At 40.8% G+C, this 18,935-nt stretch overlaps 1 protein-coding gene across 1 annotated transcript in view; it reads right to left on the reverse strand.

Annotated features, from left to right (window-relative positions):
- The window catches only part of plxna3 (plexin A3), a 136,581-nt gene that overhangs the window by 3,808 nt on the left and 113,838 nt on the right, over nucleotides 1-18,935 (reverse strand). The window contains exons 14-32 of the mRNA XM_082518609.1: nucleotides 14,875-14,971; nucleotides 12,953-13,143; nucleotides 12,162-12,310; nucleotides 11,966-12,086; nucleotides 11,542-11,678; nucleotides 11,275-11,445; nucleotides 11,095-11,188; nucleotides 10,736-10,855; nucleotides 10,443-10,562; nucleotides 10,218-10,361; nucleotides 7,299-7,533; nucleotides 7,078-7,220; nucleotides 5,897-6,052; nucleotides 5,651-5,751; nucleotides 5,239-5,305; nucleotides 4,806-4,952; nucleotides 3,049-3,208; nucleotides 1,650-1,753; nucleotides 170-266 (exon numbers count right to left, since the gene is read on the reverse strand). Coding sequence (XP_082374735.1) covers nucleotides 170-266; nucleotides 1,650-1,753; nucleotides 3,049-3,208; nucleotides 4,806-4,952; nucleotides 5,239-5,305; nucleotides 5,651-5,751; nucleotides 5,897-6,052; nucleotides 7,078-7,220; nucleotides 7,299-7,533; nucleotides 10,218-10,361; nucleotides 10,443-10,562; nucleotides 10,736-10,855; nucleotides 11,095-11,188; nucleotides 11,275-11,445; nucleotides 11,542-11,678; nucleotides 11,966-12,086; nucleotides 12,162-12,310; nucleotides 12,953-13,143; nucleotides 14,875-14,971 — 2,554 coding nt within the window. The remainder of the gene's footprint in view (nucleotides 1-169; nucleotides 267-1,649; nucleotides 1,754-3,048; nucleotides 3,209-4,805; nucleotides 4,953-5,238; nucleotides 5,306-5,650; nucleotides 5,752-5,896; nucleotides 6,053-7,077; nucleotides 7,221-7,298; nucleotides 7,534-10,217; nucleotides 10,362-10,442; nucleotides 10,563-10,735; nucleotides 10,856-11,094; nucleotides 11,189-11,274; nucleotides 11,446-11,541; nucleotides 11,679-11,965; nucleotides 12,087-12,161; nucleotides 12,311-12,952; nucleotides 13,144-14,874; nucleotides 14,972-18,935) is intronic.

Here is an 18,935-nt window from a genome sequence, read left to right on the forward strand (position 1 = left end):
GTGAAATAAACCAGAATGATGCATTTGATATATGAAAAGTCTGGAAACCATTAACCCTGCCAATAAAACACGATGCAGAACTGGCCAGCAAGAAAACCTAATAACTGTGTGTGTGTGTGTGTGTGTGTGTGTGTGTGTGTGTGTGTGTGTGAGCGAGCGCGCTCAGTACCGTATCTGCTCAGCGATCTGGTGAAGGTGAAGGAGTTGGCGATGTTGTAGGCAGAAACCTGCTTCTGGACGAGCGCCACCACGGAGCCGTCTGTTACCTAGCAATGCACAGTGAAACATCAGTTAGTCAGCCAATCGCTCCATCAATCAGCTGACTAATTATCCGTTCAGCCAGTCGATTCTTATCCCGTCCACAATCTTGATAAAATCCACACGTGCCGCTGCAGGAGCTGATGAAGAACACGAACTTGCTCGGAGCTCAAACAGAGAGCGAGGGTGCACAGGCCGCTGAGATTTTAATAAATCGGCAAGAGGAAATGTTTTCAATCTGCAGCTGCACAGTCATTTTACGAGTGCCGTTTAAGTATTATGAAGTGGACTGACTGTATACTTACATTAGACCATTCTTTCATTCTATTACATCTTCAACAGTCTTCTTAATCCTCAAAATGATCTTATACTGTATGTATATTAGATTACATTATGTTACACTATATCACAATACTTCATGCAATAGAATTTTATGTTTCCTTATACTATATAGTATGTTCCATTACATTATGTTAAATATAAGAGTTTTCCTGGATAATGTCACGTAAATCAAAGCTTTGGTGCTGTCTGGGTTCAAAGGTTTGGCTTGTGGTTGTCAGTAGTTTCAAACTGTCTAATTTTCAATTCTTTCTTGTATTTGTGAAAGAAAACTGAGAAGATTTATTGACTTCTTCAAGTAAAACATCTGTTCTTTTCACCAAACAACATGTTCGGCTGGTTTCTGTAACAAAGCAATGTTTCCCATTAGTGTGCAAAAGTCAGGAATTCCACTAAGCTATTAATGAAAGACTTATATGTAATCTTACATAAGGTCTTCAGTTATTAACACAATGGTGCTAAAATCAGGAGTGGAAATATGAACACTACCTTCCTTTTTACTGTATAGTGGAGACATAACCCGACCTGCTGCTGGTAGAAATGTAACTGCACTTTTAAAGCTCTCGACAATTGTGATTGGTCTGTTAAGCACCATTGATTCCAGCTGTGATGTTCAGGATACTTTTTGCTGGAGTGTTTGGGAAAAACGTGTGAATACCACTCTCCTAACATTTTATTTGTCTCCATCGTGCACACAAGTGACTGGCGGCAGCAGCATCAGCCACTTGTGCAGGTTACGGTGTAGGCTGTACAGAAATCCAAATCAGCCGACAGACCGAGGACAGAAACACAGACTAAATACATACAAGGAGTGAAGGGAAGAGGGGAATTAAAGCACTGTGGGACAAGAACAAAGAAAGGAATAAAAAATAGGGAAAATAATAATAAATGGTATTTATGTTAACTAGACAAGATAAACAGTTAAAAGTTTCTTTACTGAAAATGTTTCAAATGTGGAGAAAATATTATATTCTTACTAAAAGGTTTCATGTGGATGAAACTGCTAACAAACAAACTTTCAGGTGATCTCTGCAGTAAATGCACGTCTGTACCTGGTAGTGCGCCAGCGTGTTGAGTCTCTTCCAGTCGCTCTCTATCTTAGTTGTCACGTCTTCGTCCTGCAGGATGATCCTTGTGAGCCGACCCTGACGCCACTCTGACATCACGAGCACAGACAAAGGATCAGAGAACTGTCCACCCAACCCCGAACTGCAGTCGTGTTTTAAATGAACTGGGCTTAAGTTTGACGACTCTCTGCTGGAGTATGTAACTGATTTATTTTTACTGACATTTTATTATTTACTGAAATTCTGATGAATGGGGACCTATTCTCCTCATTTTGTCATTCATACATGTATTCACCTAATTTAATACAATTATTAGATACACAAGTATATTTTGCAGGTGTTGTGTGTCTCAGAAGATGCATTTACCAAGAACTCACATGCGTAGTGACTGTTTACTCGGTGGTACAGGGTTTTTTATTTTTCCCCCACTAGGGATAAATTAGCATCCCCCGACTGGTTTGTAAGCAGTGCTGTCTCTAGGTAAAACCAGCCACAGTGGTTGTGGTTTCTAGCAACTGCTGCAGGCAACTTGTATAAAATTATCGCTCAACTACTTGCTGAGATGCAGAAAAACTGTGAAAGGTGCAATACAAACTGGAACTGAAGTAAAAGTAGTGCTGTGTAACTGTAACAGTCCATTTTAAAAGATGGAACTTTTACTTTGAAGGCTAACGCTTCCTCTTTCTGGTTTGCATTGCGGTTGCCACCAGTTTTGCCTGTTTAGTACCAGCAACTCCAACCGGTTGCCAACCAGTTAAGGAAACATTTTTATCTAGCCACAGTGGTTGCCAGGGAGTTGCCAACTGGTCTTTAGTCCTGTGTAACTGGGGACTAACTAGCAGCTGGCGGGTTGTTGGGGACATTAAACCCCATCATGCTGAAGACAGGACCTGAGTGGTGATGGTGACGTTAAACTCACTGAGTAACAGTAGCGTCTTACATATAGCAATTGCAATTATGTCTCAAAAACTAGAAAAACAACATTGACTTGTAGATGTTATGCTGTTAAACAAGAAAATATTTTCTGAGCTAATCCAAAGTTTATGTAAAAATCACATCACAGCCACAGAGATGTCATCCATTGGTTAGCAAAGTCCTTTCATAAGTTATAAACCAGTGAACGTACCCGACTGTAGCCACCTTTGTGACTCCGGTAACGACCATTATTACCAAAATAATCTCATGTTCTATTTAATTAGGCTTTGAAACAGCACGGAGGCCATACACTGAGTGACAACTTTGAAACAGCAATACTTCTATCTGCATCCAGTGGAGTCGCCCCCTGCAGGCTATTAGAAAGAATGCACTTTGCAGATGAAAAGCTGCATCCATGTTTTATACTGTCTGCGCCTTTTCTTGAAGTAGGATATCTGTCAGTAGTTACCCAAGTCCATGTCGTCGGCCTGAGGTCTCTGCGAGTATGGGATTCCTTTGTAAACAGCGTCCAGCAGTTTGTCTTTGACCTGAGTGACTGTGTCGCAGTTCAGCACCTTCACTGGCACCTCAGTCCCAACTTCACCCTCAGGGGGGATGCACATCAGCGTCTGAGACGGCGAGAGAGAAAGCAGAGACTCATCTGTCTGCACCAAACTTTATTAAGCTGCTGCTTGTGTGTTTACCACAGTGTTGTCACAGCGAGGAAAACGTCACGGGCTGCTAAATTGGATATTTTTAACCACACACACACACACACACACACACACACACACACACACACACACACACACACACACACTCACAGTCTTTTCGAGGACCCTCACTGACTTAACATGCCCCCCCCCCCCCCCCCCCACACACACACACACACACACACACGCCCTTTACATAATTCATAATAATCCCCAGCTGGTGTGTCAAACACTGAACTTTCATTCGCCGCAGACCCCCGACAGAAGACAACGCCGAGTGGTCGTAAACATCCTGCTTCTGTGCTTCAATGATGCTTGTTGCTATGGATACAGTGAACGCAACAAAATCCACTTTGTGGTGAGTTAAAGGACTCATCTGTAACACGTTATAAGGGAGCCTGCAATTTACAGGGTGAGTTTATTGTATGAATCAGGTACCAATAAAACACTGCTGGTTCCTGCTGCAAAATTATGGGGAACAAGTCAGTAGCCAGCTGTGTATTTCAAATAAAATAAGAAACATATTGTACTCATACACTCACACACTACTCAGCTATATCGTATAGCACGCAATTAAAGAGTAACACAGACTGTTCTGGAAAGCACTGCCTCATTTAGTGATATAAATGTTTGTTTTGAGGTTATCAATTACAAAAATTGCATTTGTTTTCTATGAAATTGATTTTTATTAACAGATTAAGTCTAAATTAGTTAAATTAACACAAATGATTGACCTTGGGTAAACGTGGAAGGAACAAACAAGCAAGACAGCTGACAGATTGAGAGCTCTGGCTTAAACGTGCTGCTATAGCATAAACTTATACTGCATATTTCAACACTGCTATTCACTGAAAAACCCCCGACATGGCATGCTGTCATTTAAAACCTTTCTGTTGGGCAATGATACAGAAGGTGCCTGTCAATAAAACAAAGATTTAATGGAGGTAACATCACATTAGAGCTTCACTTCATTATTCAAGGCATCTAAATGAATGAATTCATTTAAAAAAATCATAAATATCTACAGAAGATTTTTTAACAAATTTAATTATTTCCATTTGTCATTGCATATTTTTAATAGATGGCTTTTTTGGGAAGTTAGTTTAGGTCAAGTCAAAAATCAATTACCCAGTTTGTTTCCAGTATAATGTGTTATTATGGACACGCTGTTATGTTTAGCATTTAGCCGTCAATGGGCCACGAGGACTTGGGTTACTGCAGTGAAGATGATGTATGATTGAAGCTTACATGTCCTTAGCCGCAAATCTTTAAACTGGAAAGTGAATAAATATGTAGCGTTTTTTGTCTTTTTTAAACGGCCGTGTGCTTTATTTCATCAAATTTCTCTAGGAATGACTTGACAAAGCTAAGGCTGGAAATGTGGTTTATAACTAATAAACAAAACTACCAAAATATGGTGAAACCAGCAGTCTATTCTCACCGCAGCTGCACTCAGTCACAGCTCAAACTGCTGTATTTAATTTTGGTTGGTGTGGGTGCGCGTGTGCGTTACCAGCTGTTTGTAGTCGATCTGCTGTCGGATGAGTTTGTCTTCACTGAGAGAATAACGAGCTTCTCCGGTGATGGCGTCAATCGGTCCCTTCTCCATCTGCTGCTTTATGGCACAATACAGCATGAAGAGAGGCTCGCCCGCACACTCCTGAAGGACAGGAAGAGGGGAGGGAATGAAGGGAAGGAGGGGAGATTTTTTTTAAAAGGAGGAAAGAAGAGAAGGAGGAAAGCCAGGTTTATTACTACAGTTTAATCCTCAAAACTCATCAGGGGGATTTAAGCCAATCCCCTTCATTCCCTATGAATAAATTAGCTGCAGCTCTGATCTGATTGGTCACGCTCAGAGTTGAGAGGCAGACTTTAATGAGGTCAATTAGGGGGAGCAGGAGGAAAGGTAGGAAGGAAGGAAGGAAAAAGCAGAGAGGATGGTGTACCTTGAGGAATCGATGGAGGAGGAAAGTGAACCAGTTCGTCAGCATCTTCTCAGCAACAGACTCGGTCCTAAACACATATATACAGGTCGGAGGTCATTAGTGACAACATTAACTCCTGCTCTTTCCTGATTGGTCACATCAAATTGGACAGGAAGAGCTTAATGAGGTCAGTTAGAGAGCAGGAGGCAGGGATTTGGGGGTTGAAGGAGGAAAGACAGGGCTGCTACACCGGCTTCATAAACAAGGACTTTTATTCTGAAGTAGCTCTTAGACATGGGATGCGACACATTCAGTGCAGGCTGTTAATCAGCCAGACGTGGATTCATTCAGCAGATCAGCTTTAATATTCCAGGTGTGACCACCCACTCACACTGAAAACAGTCAAACTTAAAGTGAACAGCAGGGAACGCACCTCCTCAGCAGCAGTTTGGGATGGTTTCTGTTCTCCAGGTTTTTCTCAATCAGGTCGGCCAGCAGCTGTTTTAACACCACTGTAGCATATTCCATCCGACCCTGAAGAGGCAAAGACAAAGACTTAAACCGCTCAGCAATTATTTACATTTTTTTTTAACTCATAATAGGTTTACAAGCCTCTACTGCTATCACTACAGGTGTAGTAACCAGCATAATTAGCAGGCTGTAGCACTGTGACAGATACCTGCAGAGCAGCCATGAGCAGGGAGGCCACGTTCCCCCTGTCTCTCATGGAGAACGACCTCTGAGCCTCCAGCGTGTGGATGAAGGTCAGCAGGAACATCTTGTTGTTCAGCAGCTGGCTGAAGAGACGCAGAGCTTTCTCCACATTGGCTGGAGACTAAACAGATGCATGTGCACTTAGTTATTTAAACACAAACAGAGAGTCGCTCACCAAGAGGTCAGGTCAGAGGTTAAAGATAACATCAGTAAACCAAATAAACATCAACAAATCCACAGTGATATAAATATAAATTCATTATTTAGTTGATAAATCTAAATAAACTAGAAAAATCCTAAACAACCCCCCAAAACCTAAGACCTAAACATGTGGAAATAAATCAGAACAAGGCAAGTTAACCAAGCTAGGACTGAAAAAAGACTAAATTTGTACAAGTGGTTATTAATCTGAAAAACCATCAGAAATTTAAATGGATTTAATAAATAAGCCCGGAGGATGAAAGAAGGAAAGAGCAATAAACTCAACCAGATGACAAAAGCAGAATGAACCTGAATAAACATGAACAAACCTGACAGATGTGGAATAAATCTAAGTAACCCTGAACAAATATAATAAATGTAAGTAACCCTGAACAAAGAACCAAACTGAAATAGGAAAAAATGTGAAAAAATAAATAAATAAAAGATGAACAAATCTGTACAACAGACAATAAACCTAAAGATATGAATGAGAATAACCTTCAATAAAACTGACAAAGTTCAAAAACAAAACCTGAAAACAGAACTAAACAAATTTCAATAAACCTAAAGGGGAAATAAATATGAATAAACATAAAATGTTTGAATAAACCTGGTTAAACTAAATAAAATTAGAATAAATATAAATAAAAGATCACAAATATAAATGTCTAAGCCTGAAAGAAGGAGATTTTGTCTTTTTTTAAAATAGAAATAAATAGAAATAAACCTAAAAAAAACCAAAACAGTAATAATCTACAGAAATAATTTAAATATAAATCCACAATCAGGGAAGAAAAACTAATCTCTGGAAATTATAGTTCACCAAGTTTAGGAAATTCTTTCCACCTGTGGGCTGATTTGCTGCCACACCCTGTTATTATGATCAGGGAAAAATTGTGGATCCAGAGACTCAAAGATCCGAACATCCTGCCGTATTGTACATACGTCAAGCTCTTTGAGGACGGGGTGTTCTTCTATCCCAGGGAACATGACCCTCATGGTGTATGTCCGATATTCCAAGAAGGGAATCTTCACTCCATCCATGTCATTGGTAAGTTCTTGGATGTCTGTCTGCAGCTCCGCAAAGGCTGCGAGAGGAAGAAGAACATTAAAACAAATCACCACAGAAGGAAGGACTGGAGGTAAGGAAGGAAGGCAGAACACACCCTCTTTGCACTCTAGCGCCACCCGGCTCTCCAGGTTGTCCATCTGCAGCTGGAGGCGTTTGAGCGTGCGGTCGGCATCACGGGTCTTCCTCTTGTAAGCGATCAACACTGCGATGATCGCGATGAGCAGCACGCCTCCGCCTGCTCCGATCCCAATGATGGCAGGCAGCGTCAAGGCACTGTCGGAGTAGATATGGAGCATGCCCGGGGAGTACTCCAGACCACCCACCAAGATCTACAGAAGACAGAACAAAAACGTGTTTATGACACGGTTACCTCCCAACATCAAAGTTTTTTTCCCTTTTGATCAATTTCACAACTTTTTTATCTACTTTTGATTATCTCACAGTTGTCATACCTTATTTCAAAGTGCCATAAAGACACATATTGTCATGAAAGCTTCATGAAATGGACTCTGTGATCAAAAAGTCACATATTTTTCTTATATTAGCCTATTTTAACTGTTAAATCCAGAGTTACATTTAAAACCCTTTAGCTGTCAAAGTCCTGGATGATCATCATGTCTTAAAGACCTCATGATATCATACTATTATACTAGAGCACTTCTCTCTCAAACTGTAGGATTGCTCGAGATATTTAGAGTTTCCAAAAGTCGAATGGGAGACACAGTCGTCTGCTATCAGGCCTCTCTCCTGTGAAACAGCTCCCAATTTGGGTCCAGGAGACAGGCACATCTTATATCTTATATTTTATTCCAGTTATGATCCCATAACTGTGCCGCTAATGTGCTTGTTTATACCCGTCCGATAGTTGTGATTCACTAATATTCAGTTTATAATATAAAGCTGTTGTGAACTGGCACAATATGAATAAAACTGTATGGAATTATCTGAATTGAGGCATTTTGCTGCTTTAAGTACAATTCCTCCCTTAAATTACTCTGTTAAATCCTTCATAACTAACACAGTTTAGCTTTGGTTAAAGAAAAACTGTAAAGTTTTAAATGCTGCCATCCACTGTGCAGATGTTACACAGTAACTTTGGTAATGATACTTTGTTGCAGGAGAATACAGATTTTCAGTCTTTTAAAGAGACAAAATTGTAACAAATTATACAGTTAATGTATAAACACACACACACAGATAGATCTTCATGTTATACGTGTTTCATTATCTTTGTTGTCTCTTGTATTAATGTTTCATTAAAGTGTTTCCTCTTTACAGCCTTTTAATATCGATTCTACAACAGATGAAGGTACTATGAACAAACTGATAAATAAATGATAAAGAAGATATGAACAGACGCCGGAGGGGAGGGAGGCATTCTGAAATGATAATCGATACTTTTAATAATATATCAATAGTTTGTCTCGTAGGAGGTTCTGTTCATTGATACCAACTTCACTTTGAAGAGCTCTGTGTGTGTGTGTGTGTGTGTTTGTATACATGGTGTTGTGAGGACATGAATGTATGTACAAAACCACTACGTGGGGACAAAAAAGTCCCCATAAGGTAAATCATATAAGTGATAAGAGTTTATTCATTTCTTCCACAGGCTGAGCTGTGTGTATCTCATTCATGTGTAAAGAAATGATTATTTCTTATTATTAATTACATTTTTTTTCTTATATATCTGAAAATGTTCTTGCTTTTGTTTGTTTCGTATTTGTCGGTTATGTATGGTTAAGCTTGGGCTAAATTTAGTCTTCAGGAAATGAGTGTAAGGCAGTGCAATGTCCTCTGAAGTCCAGGAAACATTACTCTGTGTGCGTGTGTGTGTCACTCTATGATATGTGATATTGAACCAATTACCCATGACTCCCTGCGGCTGCACTTAATGACTTTCACCTTTATAAAGACCCCCTCCTTTTCCTCCTTATCCTCCTACTCCTCCTCTTCCTGTCTCTGTTCTCCCTTCAAAAAGTAGTTCACGGCCAGGATACTCAAGTCCATGTAAACACAGTCAGTGTCTATGACTTAGACAAAGTCACATCAAAGCTATTTTAGGCTTGTTTTTCATGTGATACTTTAGTGAATCCTGGTAGATGGAGGAGAAAAGCCAAATCCACTTACAGGTATTCAAAAAACCTTAAAAATATGAGTGAGACCTATTATTCTCATATCCAGCTTTATAATTCCACTGTACTAAAGTAGCTTTCTATTATTCACAGTTCAAAATAATCCTTATTTTTCACATACTGAGTTCACCTACTAGCTAAAACAAGCCATTTTAGGTGTCTTTCATTTCTCCCTGTAAGCCAGCTTTCTTCTCATTGGCTGCCCCTCGTAAACAAAGACATAAACAATAAATAGGTGGCGTTTCTGTGGAGAAATAAGCACATTAGACATGAACTCTTAAAAGGTCTGGAAAAAGCTGACAGAAAGCTTTTTGGAAGCTCAGTCAGGAAATAAATTCAGCATAAAAAAAACCTTACATACACCAACACATAATATTTATTTGTAATAAGTTGATCTATTGATTTCCTGCTTCATGGTTGGTTCATTTTCTGTTATATAAAGTTGATGTTTGCAGAGGTTTTTACCTGTTTTTGTCCCTTTTATTGGCTCTATGGTCATTTTTTGAATCCTTTTTGGTGTCTTTGATTTGCTCTTTGTGGTCATTGTGGTTGTTTTTTGTTTTGGCCATTTTTTAAATCTCTGTGTAGTCTGAAGCATCCTTATAATGTTTTTTCCTTTTTCAGGTCTTTTTTGTATCTTTGTTGTCTGTTTTTTCTGGTTTCAGCGACTGTTTTGTCTCATTTTTGTATGTTATGGTCTCTTGTCTCTCTTTTCTTGCTTTGTAGTTGTGTGTTTTCTCTTTGTATTTTACAGTTTTGTTCACTTTAAAAACAAAATGTAACAAACTTCCCTTTCCTGTGTCCTGTAACCTTTCTTGATTATTTCTTGCTGTTTTCTATGAATCACTGGTTAAGGTAAGAATGAAAAGGAGATTACTCACCACGACTCTCTTTTCTCCGGTGATATCCGGTGAATCACAAAGCAGCTGGTTCTCTGACACGGTTAGGAGGCAGGGTGACTCTCCAATCAGGACTGTGTAGTTCAGGCGGTTGTTACCAGGGGCAGGAGGGATCAAATTTTTACCCTGAAACACACAGACAAGTTTAGCTGGATCATTCACACATATACTTTGAATATGGATTGCATCAAGTTTGAGAACTCAAACCTTGAGGATGATGGGTGACCCTGGTTTCACCTCGAGGATCCCAGAGTTCCCCAAGGAGTCAAAGGTTGGGTTCGGGTAGTGTGTAAAGGGGGTGGAGTTAAGCACCAGCAAAGAGGACACCTGCACAGGATGAAAATATTAATGTAATGTCAACATGTCATTTAGAGTAAAAATGCTCCACGTGTGTTTTTATCTCTGATCTGTGTGATTCAGGTTATTTTTTTCTTTTGTGCGTGTCATAAGCTTGTACTATGATAAAGTAGAAGGTGCTGCTTGCTGTGGGTGAGCGATACCTGATCGAAGATGAAGCCAAACTCATCGGGCCGCAGCGCCCCCTCTGGCGGGTCGGGTTTAGTGTAGACCAGACCAGGAGCCAAGCATGTCATTGTGCTGTCATTGACTACAGTGCAGTACTGGAGAGAAAACCATGAAGTCCGGTTAGGACGAAGAATGCAGGGTGACTGCAGAGTGCTGACGGCTAAGGTCGCAGCTGAAACTGGTTTAAAACAACATCTCACAAACAAACTTCATCTCCTCAAAACTCCAATAACCTTTATTGTATTTCAGAGCATAAAACCAATAAGTGCTGCGGTACAGTTTAAGGTCCCGATCCTGAACTTGGGAATAACTGAGGTCAGAGTTTTGTTCTTACATTGTTAGTTTCCACTCCTCCATATTTGGCTCTGACTTTGGGCTCCTGGATGGTGTGCAGGTTGGTTCCCGTCACAGTTATCAGCGTACTGCCACTGCGCAAATAACAGACGCACAGGTTACAGATCCATTATCGTGATTGATTATTTGATTAGTGATGAGGAGAATGTGGAGGATTTACTTGAGGATGGTCCAGTTTGGTTCAATGCTGGTGATGGTTGGGTCATCCGTGTATGTGTACTTGGTATCTGTGCTTGTAACCTCGGCCCTATCAATCTTCAGACGGATGGGGGCTTCGCCCGTGCCTGACGTGGAGCTGGGAGTTATGCAAACTATCTCCCGATCAGTTCGTCTGGTGGAGAAAGAGAGATATATCATTGCATCTGGTTATTATTTACCAACAGATATATTACTGGGTGCATGTCAGAGTCAAGAGATCCCAACTAACTTGACAAACAGACACTCCTCCTTGTTTATGTAGACAGTGACAGAGCTGCCGGCATTCAAGTGTCGACCCATCACCGTCAGTCTGGTTCCCCCAGAAACAGGTCCCTTCTCTGGATGGACACGGCTGAAAGTCGGGCTCTGGAGAATAAAACACAAAAGACAGCGGTGGTACATTAAAGAATAAAAAACATCAAGTATCATACAGGAGTTTTTCCACTGTATGATAATTTATAGTCCATTATAATTAACTCGGCTTCCTCCATGCACTGTTAAGACAAGGCAGACCTGAAGATTTAAATTTAAGAAAGTCTAAAATTCCACGAAATCTAATCCTGATAACTCAACCTTTCAGTTTCCATCACAAATAGTGCGAAATGGTGACTTTAGTGCACGTAAACACACCAAAAGGATGCTGAAGCACTCACCACGAAGGCGTACGTGTCACTGGAGAAAGCTCGATATTCTTCGTTGCACAAGCCGATGCAGACCTCTACCCGACCGCCTGGAGAGTGAGGCAGAAGAGCCTCGGCCATGTCACAGACGATCCTGCAGACAGAGAGACGGTCAGACGCACTCACACACTCCAACGTGTCCTCATACCAACATGCTGACACCACTGACCTCTCTGCGCTGATGTATTGCGAGGGGATGGGGTTACAGCGGACTCCCGCCACCTGAACATGGGCGATCTCCTTCACCTGAAGACCCAGGTTCTCCCCCTCGATTGTCACCCGAGTCCCTCCTTCCCGGGGTCCTGTCACTGGACTGATCTGTGGGGGAGGGGCGCAGCTTAGAGATCACATGACATCTGTTTCTTGATTTGCTGCAGCTGCCACTTACTGTCTGTCCATGTTTTCTTGTTGTCTCAATAAGTTATATTTAAATAGATTTCAAAACAGAGAAAGACACAAATGATAAAAATGTCTGTGCAGTGATTATCCTTTAATAAACAGCATAAACTTAAACAACACATCTACAGGTTTCTATGGGATGGTAGCGCACACCCTCAGGGTCTTTTTAAGGTCATTTTAGGGAGTTGTTTTAATTTTATGATCATTTGTGTTGCATTGTGTTACTTTCCTTGACATAAACAAGGAAGACAAAATATTGTGAACACATGACTTAATATCTTCTAAAACATGTTCGACTCAAAACATGCAAAAAGCCAACATTACTAGACTGTTTATGTATTAGTGTTCTGGTACTCGTTGGGACAAACAGCATTGTGTAGTACTGAGCAAAGGCCTTGTTCTACCACACAACTGTACGTAATGGCAGAAATGTAAAATCAGGCCAAAATGGGTAAATTAGTTTATTGTTGGTTGTTTGCGATCATTCGAAGAGGGCTTCCAGTACTGATTACAGTGAACTGACAACCCTGCAGCATGCAAGTCGCAGGTTTGATTCCCTACCTTGGTGATGCGTGGGTGGCTGCAGCGCAGGTTGTGTCGGGTGTAGTGCATCCAGTTCTGTTCGGGGGACGGGCAGTGCTGTCGGAGGAGGCACTTCCTGCTTTCGGTGCACCACCCGCACTCGAAGGCAGTTGGAGCTTTGAGGCACTGACCACAGCTGGAGCGCTGAGCCTCACACTTGTACAGCAACGCTGACAAACAGCACACGTTTGATCAGACAGCAGCCAAACACGGCGTATCACAGGTGGAAGAGTCGTATGTGCATTTTTGCTACTGTCAGCATGAAGATATCATGAGGTGATTTTTCACAAAGCAGAAAGTTTAAGAAAAATCTGTTGATTATTTTTGCCTTTTGCCATTTAGTCCCATAACTTTATCCAAGTCTCACAGTTTAATCAGTTCGTTGGGGATGTGGTGTGATCACAGTCACTGTGGTGGGCCCACCAAGGGGTTAACCCGTCCCACTGGAGGAATTTTCAAAGAAACTTGCAGATAAATAAAGCAGGCTTTTTGGGATTTTGTCACAATCATTAAGAAAAGACGGATTGATCCGAATGGTTTTCCAAACGTTTAACTTCATCCAAGCCAGAGGTCTAAATCATCTGCAGGTTTATGGGCTTTTAATGATTCAGGCAATAATCTATTCCAAACTGAAAGATGTTAGGCTGAGAAATAATGACAGGTTTTTTCCACAAAGTTACCAAACTAAGTGCACATACTCTCATAATACATTGTTTAAATGATACTTATTTTTCTTCCTCAGGCTGTTTATCATGTTTGGTAAAACTTTGCTTCATTAAATGTGAGAGTTGAGTGTGAAGTTTAAAAATAGCTTATAGCAACATTGTTTTACTGATTTGGTCCCCTTGAGATCAATTTGTTATATACGTAGCCCATGATATAAAATGAGTTTGACACCTGTGCTATAAATACTCAAACTCTGTCCCGACAATCAGCAGCAATCAGCTGCTCGACGCTGCTAAAATTACACGATGGCCCCAAAGCAAGAGAACACTGGAAGAAAATGAATGTTTGCAGGAACGGGCGAGTGGAAGTTCAGGTCTGCAAGTTCAGAGGAAACAACTTGTAGAAGTTTGACTGATGACCTTCAGGAAGCAAACTCTGGAGCGGTGTCGCTCTGTTCTGCTAAGCAGCTAACCCACATCGCTGCAAGCTTCATGGAAGAACAAATCTCTGTTCGACACAAATTTCAGTGCCAGATGTTTGCAATCAAACATCTAAAGGGCTTAAATGCGTGTTTGGAACAACTCCTAGAAGGCAAATAGAAATTTTTTGCTTCACAGAAGTATGAGCATCTCTCTAAGTGTTCAGCATGGCAGTGGATCGATCATGCTTTAGGCCTGTGCTGCAGACACTGTGAATGTTTCACTGGCAAAAGGAAGCATGGATTCAACCATGGAAGGACCAAATTCCAGAAGCAAATATTACAAAAAGCTATGAAGAAAAAAAATAATGAGATTTATAGGATGGAAATATTTCCAAATCAATGGGATACCTCAAGAGAGCCACAAAGCCCCTGCAAAGCCCCCGCTCACACCCAGCGTTAAATATCTCTAAGAGCATAGCAAATAGGAAGAATAACCCAAAATCCTGAGCTACAAAACACCTTGAAAACCTTTCATTTGTGTCAATATGGGCTTTAAATATTGAGCATTTAAACATTTTTTGTCCTTTCTGTTTTCATTTACGACAAACAGAAACGCACACTTTTGTAGCTCTGTATGTTTCATTTAAATAAACTTGATGTTTATATTTACTGATGGTGTCTCATTTGTTTCATATTCACCATACAAACTAAAACTTAAATTAGACTGATTATAAAGCAATCAAAGTTGATAAAAGCTAAGTCCTAATCGACTCACAGATTTCTGAAGACGAGCAGTTTGATTAGCAGGTTTTACCTTTCATAGACGCGGGCTTGTCGATGAAGAAATCTCCATCCCAGACAATGGAGAAATCCACCGGGAGATCACCAGCCTCGTCCCCTTCATACCAATACTGCAGAGACACAGAGGGGGAGTAATTTAAGTATGGCACGTTTTAATTGGGAAACGGAAAATTTGATTCTGTGTTAATTAACGGGAAGCAGCAGGAACAAATTTTAATTAAAGGAGGAGAAGAACAAATCGATGTAGAGAAGAGAGAAGAACAAAAAACAATGCAAATGATTGTATATGCAGATAAAATATACTGAAGCCAGCGTTCAATAACCACACTGGCAACTGTAATAATATGAGTACAGCTGATATTCACACAAGTGTCAGTGCAGTCAGTATTCCTGTCTTACTCCACCAGTCAGACAAACATCAAAACTACCCTCCTGCTCCAAATACAACTCTGAACCATCAAACCCTGAACTCCACAGACCTCCGGAGGCACCAAGGTTTTAGAGACTTTGCAGTAAGTCCTGGATGTTATCATGTGAGGCCACCATGGACTGGATGACTTTTCTTTTCCTCACCACATTTCACAGGAGTCCAGTCAGACTGAAAGGCTGAGGCAGCACCTTTAACTCCTTGTCATGCTCGCTGAGAGCCCCATCCTGCTGAAAGAGACCACTGCCATCAGGGAGTGCCAATGGAGGGTTGGCACATGTTAAACAGTCTGCAGACTTTTCAGGGTCTAAAAAAACCGTCCGGTGTGCCGGATTGAACCCTGGGTATACTAGTGACCAAAGCAATGCACAACAGGAAAATTGCTTTGCATGTAGACTTTAAAGAATTAAGTAATACAGTAATGGCAAATACCATACAGCAGACAGATATCCATCTTCAGGGATCTGAGCAGACATGTGCCTGAGACAGGATAGCCATTAGAGAAGATGAATGCAGGCCCTAAGTATTGCTTAACTGCAGTCATTGTTTAGGTAAGTGGTGCGCATCATAGCGACATCCATTTAAATAGCAGGAAGCCTTTTAAAAAAAAATCTTAAATGTGCTCTTAATTATGTCCGTGGTGCTGAGGTTGTGGCAGATTGCAAGTATGTAACAATATTACTGAAAATAACACATTTTGTAGGCGCTACAGCAGCATATGGTGAAAGTCCCACAGCTAATGTTTCTACAGCCGGCGTTACTTCAGGTAAGATCTGTACAGTTTCTCTTCAGAGAAATTGAGGACAGATGGTGCTGCTTTAAAGAAAAAGATGGAAAATGGACACACACACAGACACACACATACTGGATCGGTGTTGTCATGGCGGCTGCAGGTCTCTATGGTAACCAACAAAACACTGTCAAAGAAACAACATTATGGACTTAGAGCTGATAGGAACCTGATCTACCTGCCGGTCTCATCGGAGATAAACAGTGGGGTGTTAATGGAACAAAAATCTAAAAAATATAACCTCTGTGAGCGTGAGTGTGTGTGTGTGTGTGTTGAACAATACACTTCATCTCCCATGCTGCTGAGAAGACAGAGAGGCTGTGTCCTGAATATGTCAGCTCGACTCCAAAGGCACCAGATAATCTGACGTCACACAGCCGCACACACAGCCGGTGAAACCGAAGTCGGGTTTTCAGAAAGATTGAAAATCAATGTGTCTTAATGACTCTGGTCTGCTGCTCATTTCATTAACTTACATCACACACACACACACACACACACACACACACACACACACACACACACACACACACAAAATTAACAAATTTCATTAAGTGAAAACGGGTTCAGGTCAATATTCCATCCTCAGCAAAAATACTTCACCATCCAACCACAGTTTTACGGCTTTTTACCTCTCTCTCTCACACACACACACACACACACACACACACACACACACACACACACACACACACACACACACGCGCGGAAGCAGAGACAGGGCTGTAATTAATAAAGCACTGATATTAAAATGATCTTTTCTGCAGAGCTGCAAGAACGGCCTCATTGTTCATAAGTGCGAGCACTTTTGTGTCTTTGTGAGGCCTGAATTGAATTTCATAGCTCGTGAGGACATTTTGTGGAAAGTAAAGTTCCATTTGGAAAGAGAAAATTATCAAAAGAAATTACCAAAAATTGAGGACATTTAGTTCACAATGAGGCCATTACAAGCGTCCCCTCAAAAAACTGGGGTTGTGGAGCATTTTCTGTAAAAACAGAAGAATTTTGCTTTGTAAAACAGAAAATGGACATTTATTGAATGTTAGAAGCGCTTTTAAAACAAGTGCATTTCAGGAAATTGAAGATATTTGGACTAATACAGGAATTTTTTTAAAAAGAAAACCTTATTTTTGGAAAAGATACATTTTCAAAAAATGTTGGTATTTTCCTAAAATATCCTCATATCTAGTAGTTAGTGGGGTTAAGTTCATTGATGACTCTAAATTGCCCACAGGTGTGAATGTGGGTGTGATTGGTGGTACCCCGCCTCTCACCCTGTGAAAGCTGGGATAGGCTCCAGCCCCCCCGTGACCCTGAAAAGGATAAGTGGAAGAGATTGGATGGATGGATCCTCATATTTAGTGGGACATTAGAGAAAAGTGATAGTTTTCTGAAGGTGACGGCATTTTGGAATTGATCCTTTGTGTAAGACAATTTGGTTACACATTTTGCAAAAATTTAGAAAAGTGGGGATGTTTTTGAATGTATTTAGCTTTTAAAATGTGTCCTTTTTAGAGAAGTAGTAGATTTTTCTATCACATGGGCACGTTTTGGAAGTGGAGATATTTTGGGAAAGTGAATCAATGCTGAGCAAAGATTTTTTGGGGAAAATTTTGTTGGACATTTTATGCAAATGTAGAAATTTTGGAAAAGTGGCAGCTTTTAGTAAAGTTAGCATATTTTTCAAGAGTACATTTTTAGAAAATTAGCATTTCAGAATGTGTTGTTTTTACGAAAGTAGGACATTTTTGTTAAAATGTGGAAATTTAGGGGAAATATTTTGGAAAATTGAGTCTAAAAATACTTCAAAGGCACCAAAAGGAGGTTGTAAACATGTTTACTTCTGCTGTAAAAATGGGAATTTCAACCCAAGAGTCTGTGGGCACAGACTTGTGGAGCGAGTGGCCGTCAGAGGAACTGCAGTTTTTGTCTCATTGGCTTCATTTTTCAGCCTGGGAGGCTAGATTAGATTCAGCTTTAGATTGCAATGGTTAAGATAAGAAGCCCTTGAATACAGTGAGAGTCCTCGCAAAGACATAAGTACATTGAGTGTGTGTGTTAAAGTGATGACCACACAGCTGAAATATGTGAAATACCAAGACCAATTGAGAGACAGAGAGAGAGATGTGTGTGTCTAATGTGCTGATTTTCCATTAAAAGCAGCCAGCTGAGCCCAAGAGAGCAGCATCATAAGTCATTGTAACGCGCACACACACTCTCTCTCTCACACACAGAGGCAGGCAGGATAAGAAATGAAAGGAGAAAGTGCTGTTGAACACACACTGGCGCCACAGATGACAATCACAGGCGATGCTGGTGAACGCAGCTCTTATCTGCAGCTCGTACAGTGGCAGAGCTCCAACCTGTCACATCTGAAGCTCACAAACACTCCTGATCGCACACTCACGCCACAACTGAGCCTCCAAGATGAGGCACAAACACGACTACTCAAGCATCAATACCCAAGCACCAAAGTCACTACATTTTAAGCATAAAACATGAAAACCGTGTGCATTTAAGCCATTTGTTGCATCACTTTTTTAGCTGGGCATTCAACTGTAATGTGTTTGTGCACGTATGTGAGCCCCTGGGTATGAACATTTTTAAATAGCGTTATATTCACCGAGTATAGGCATAGAAAGAACAATGACCTGCCCTTTCAGGGCACACCTGTATTCATATCCATCCAAAAAAGCCTCTATGCCAATTTTATTTGGAGTCTGAAGTCAGATGAAGGCCCTTTCACTGCACATTTGTAACATCTGGACCTATAATTTGTTTTGCAAATGTGCCACCACTCCACTAACAAATATGCGTATTGTAAGACACACACAGGCTAGTAGCTGCTCGTGTGTGT

Source organism: Aulonocara stuartgranti, assembly GCF_965226115.1.
Source record: "Aulonocara stuartgranti genome assembly, chromosome: 20".
NCBI classification, from domain to species: domain Eukaryota; kingdom Metazoa; phylum Chordata; class Actinopteri; order Cichliformes; family Cichlidae; genus Aulonocara; species Aulonocara stuartgranti.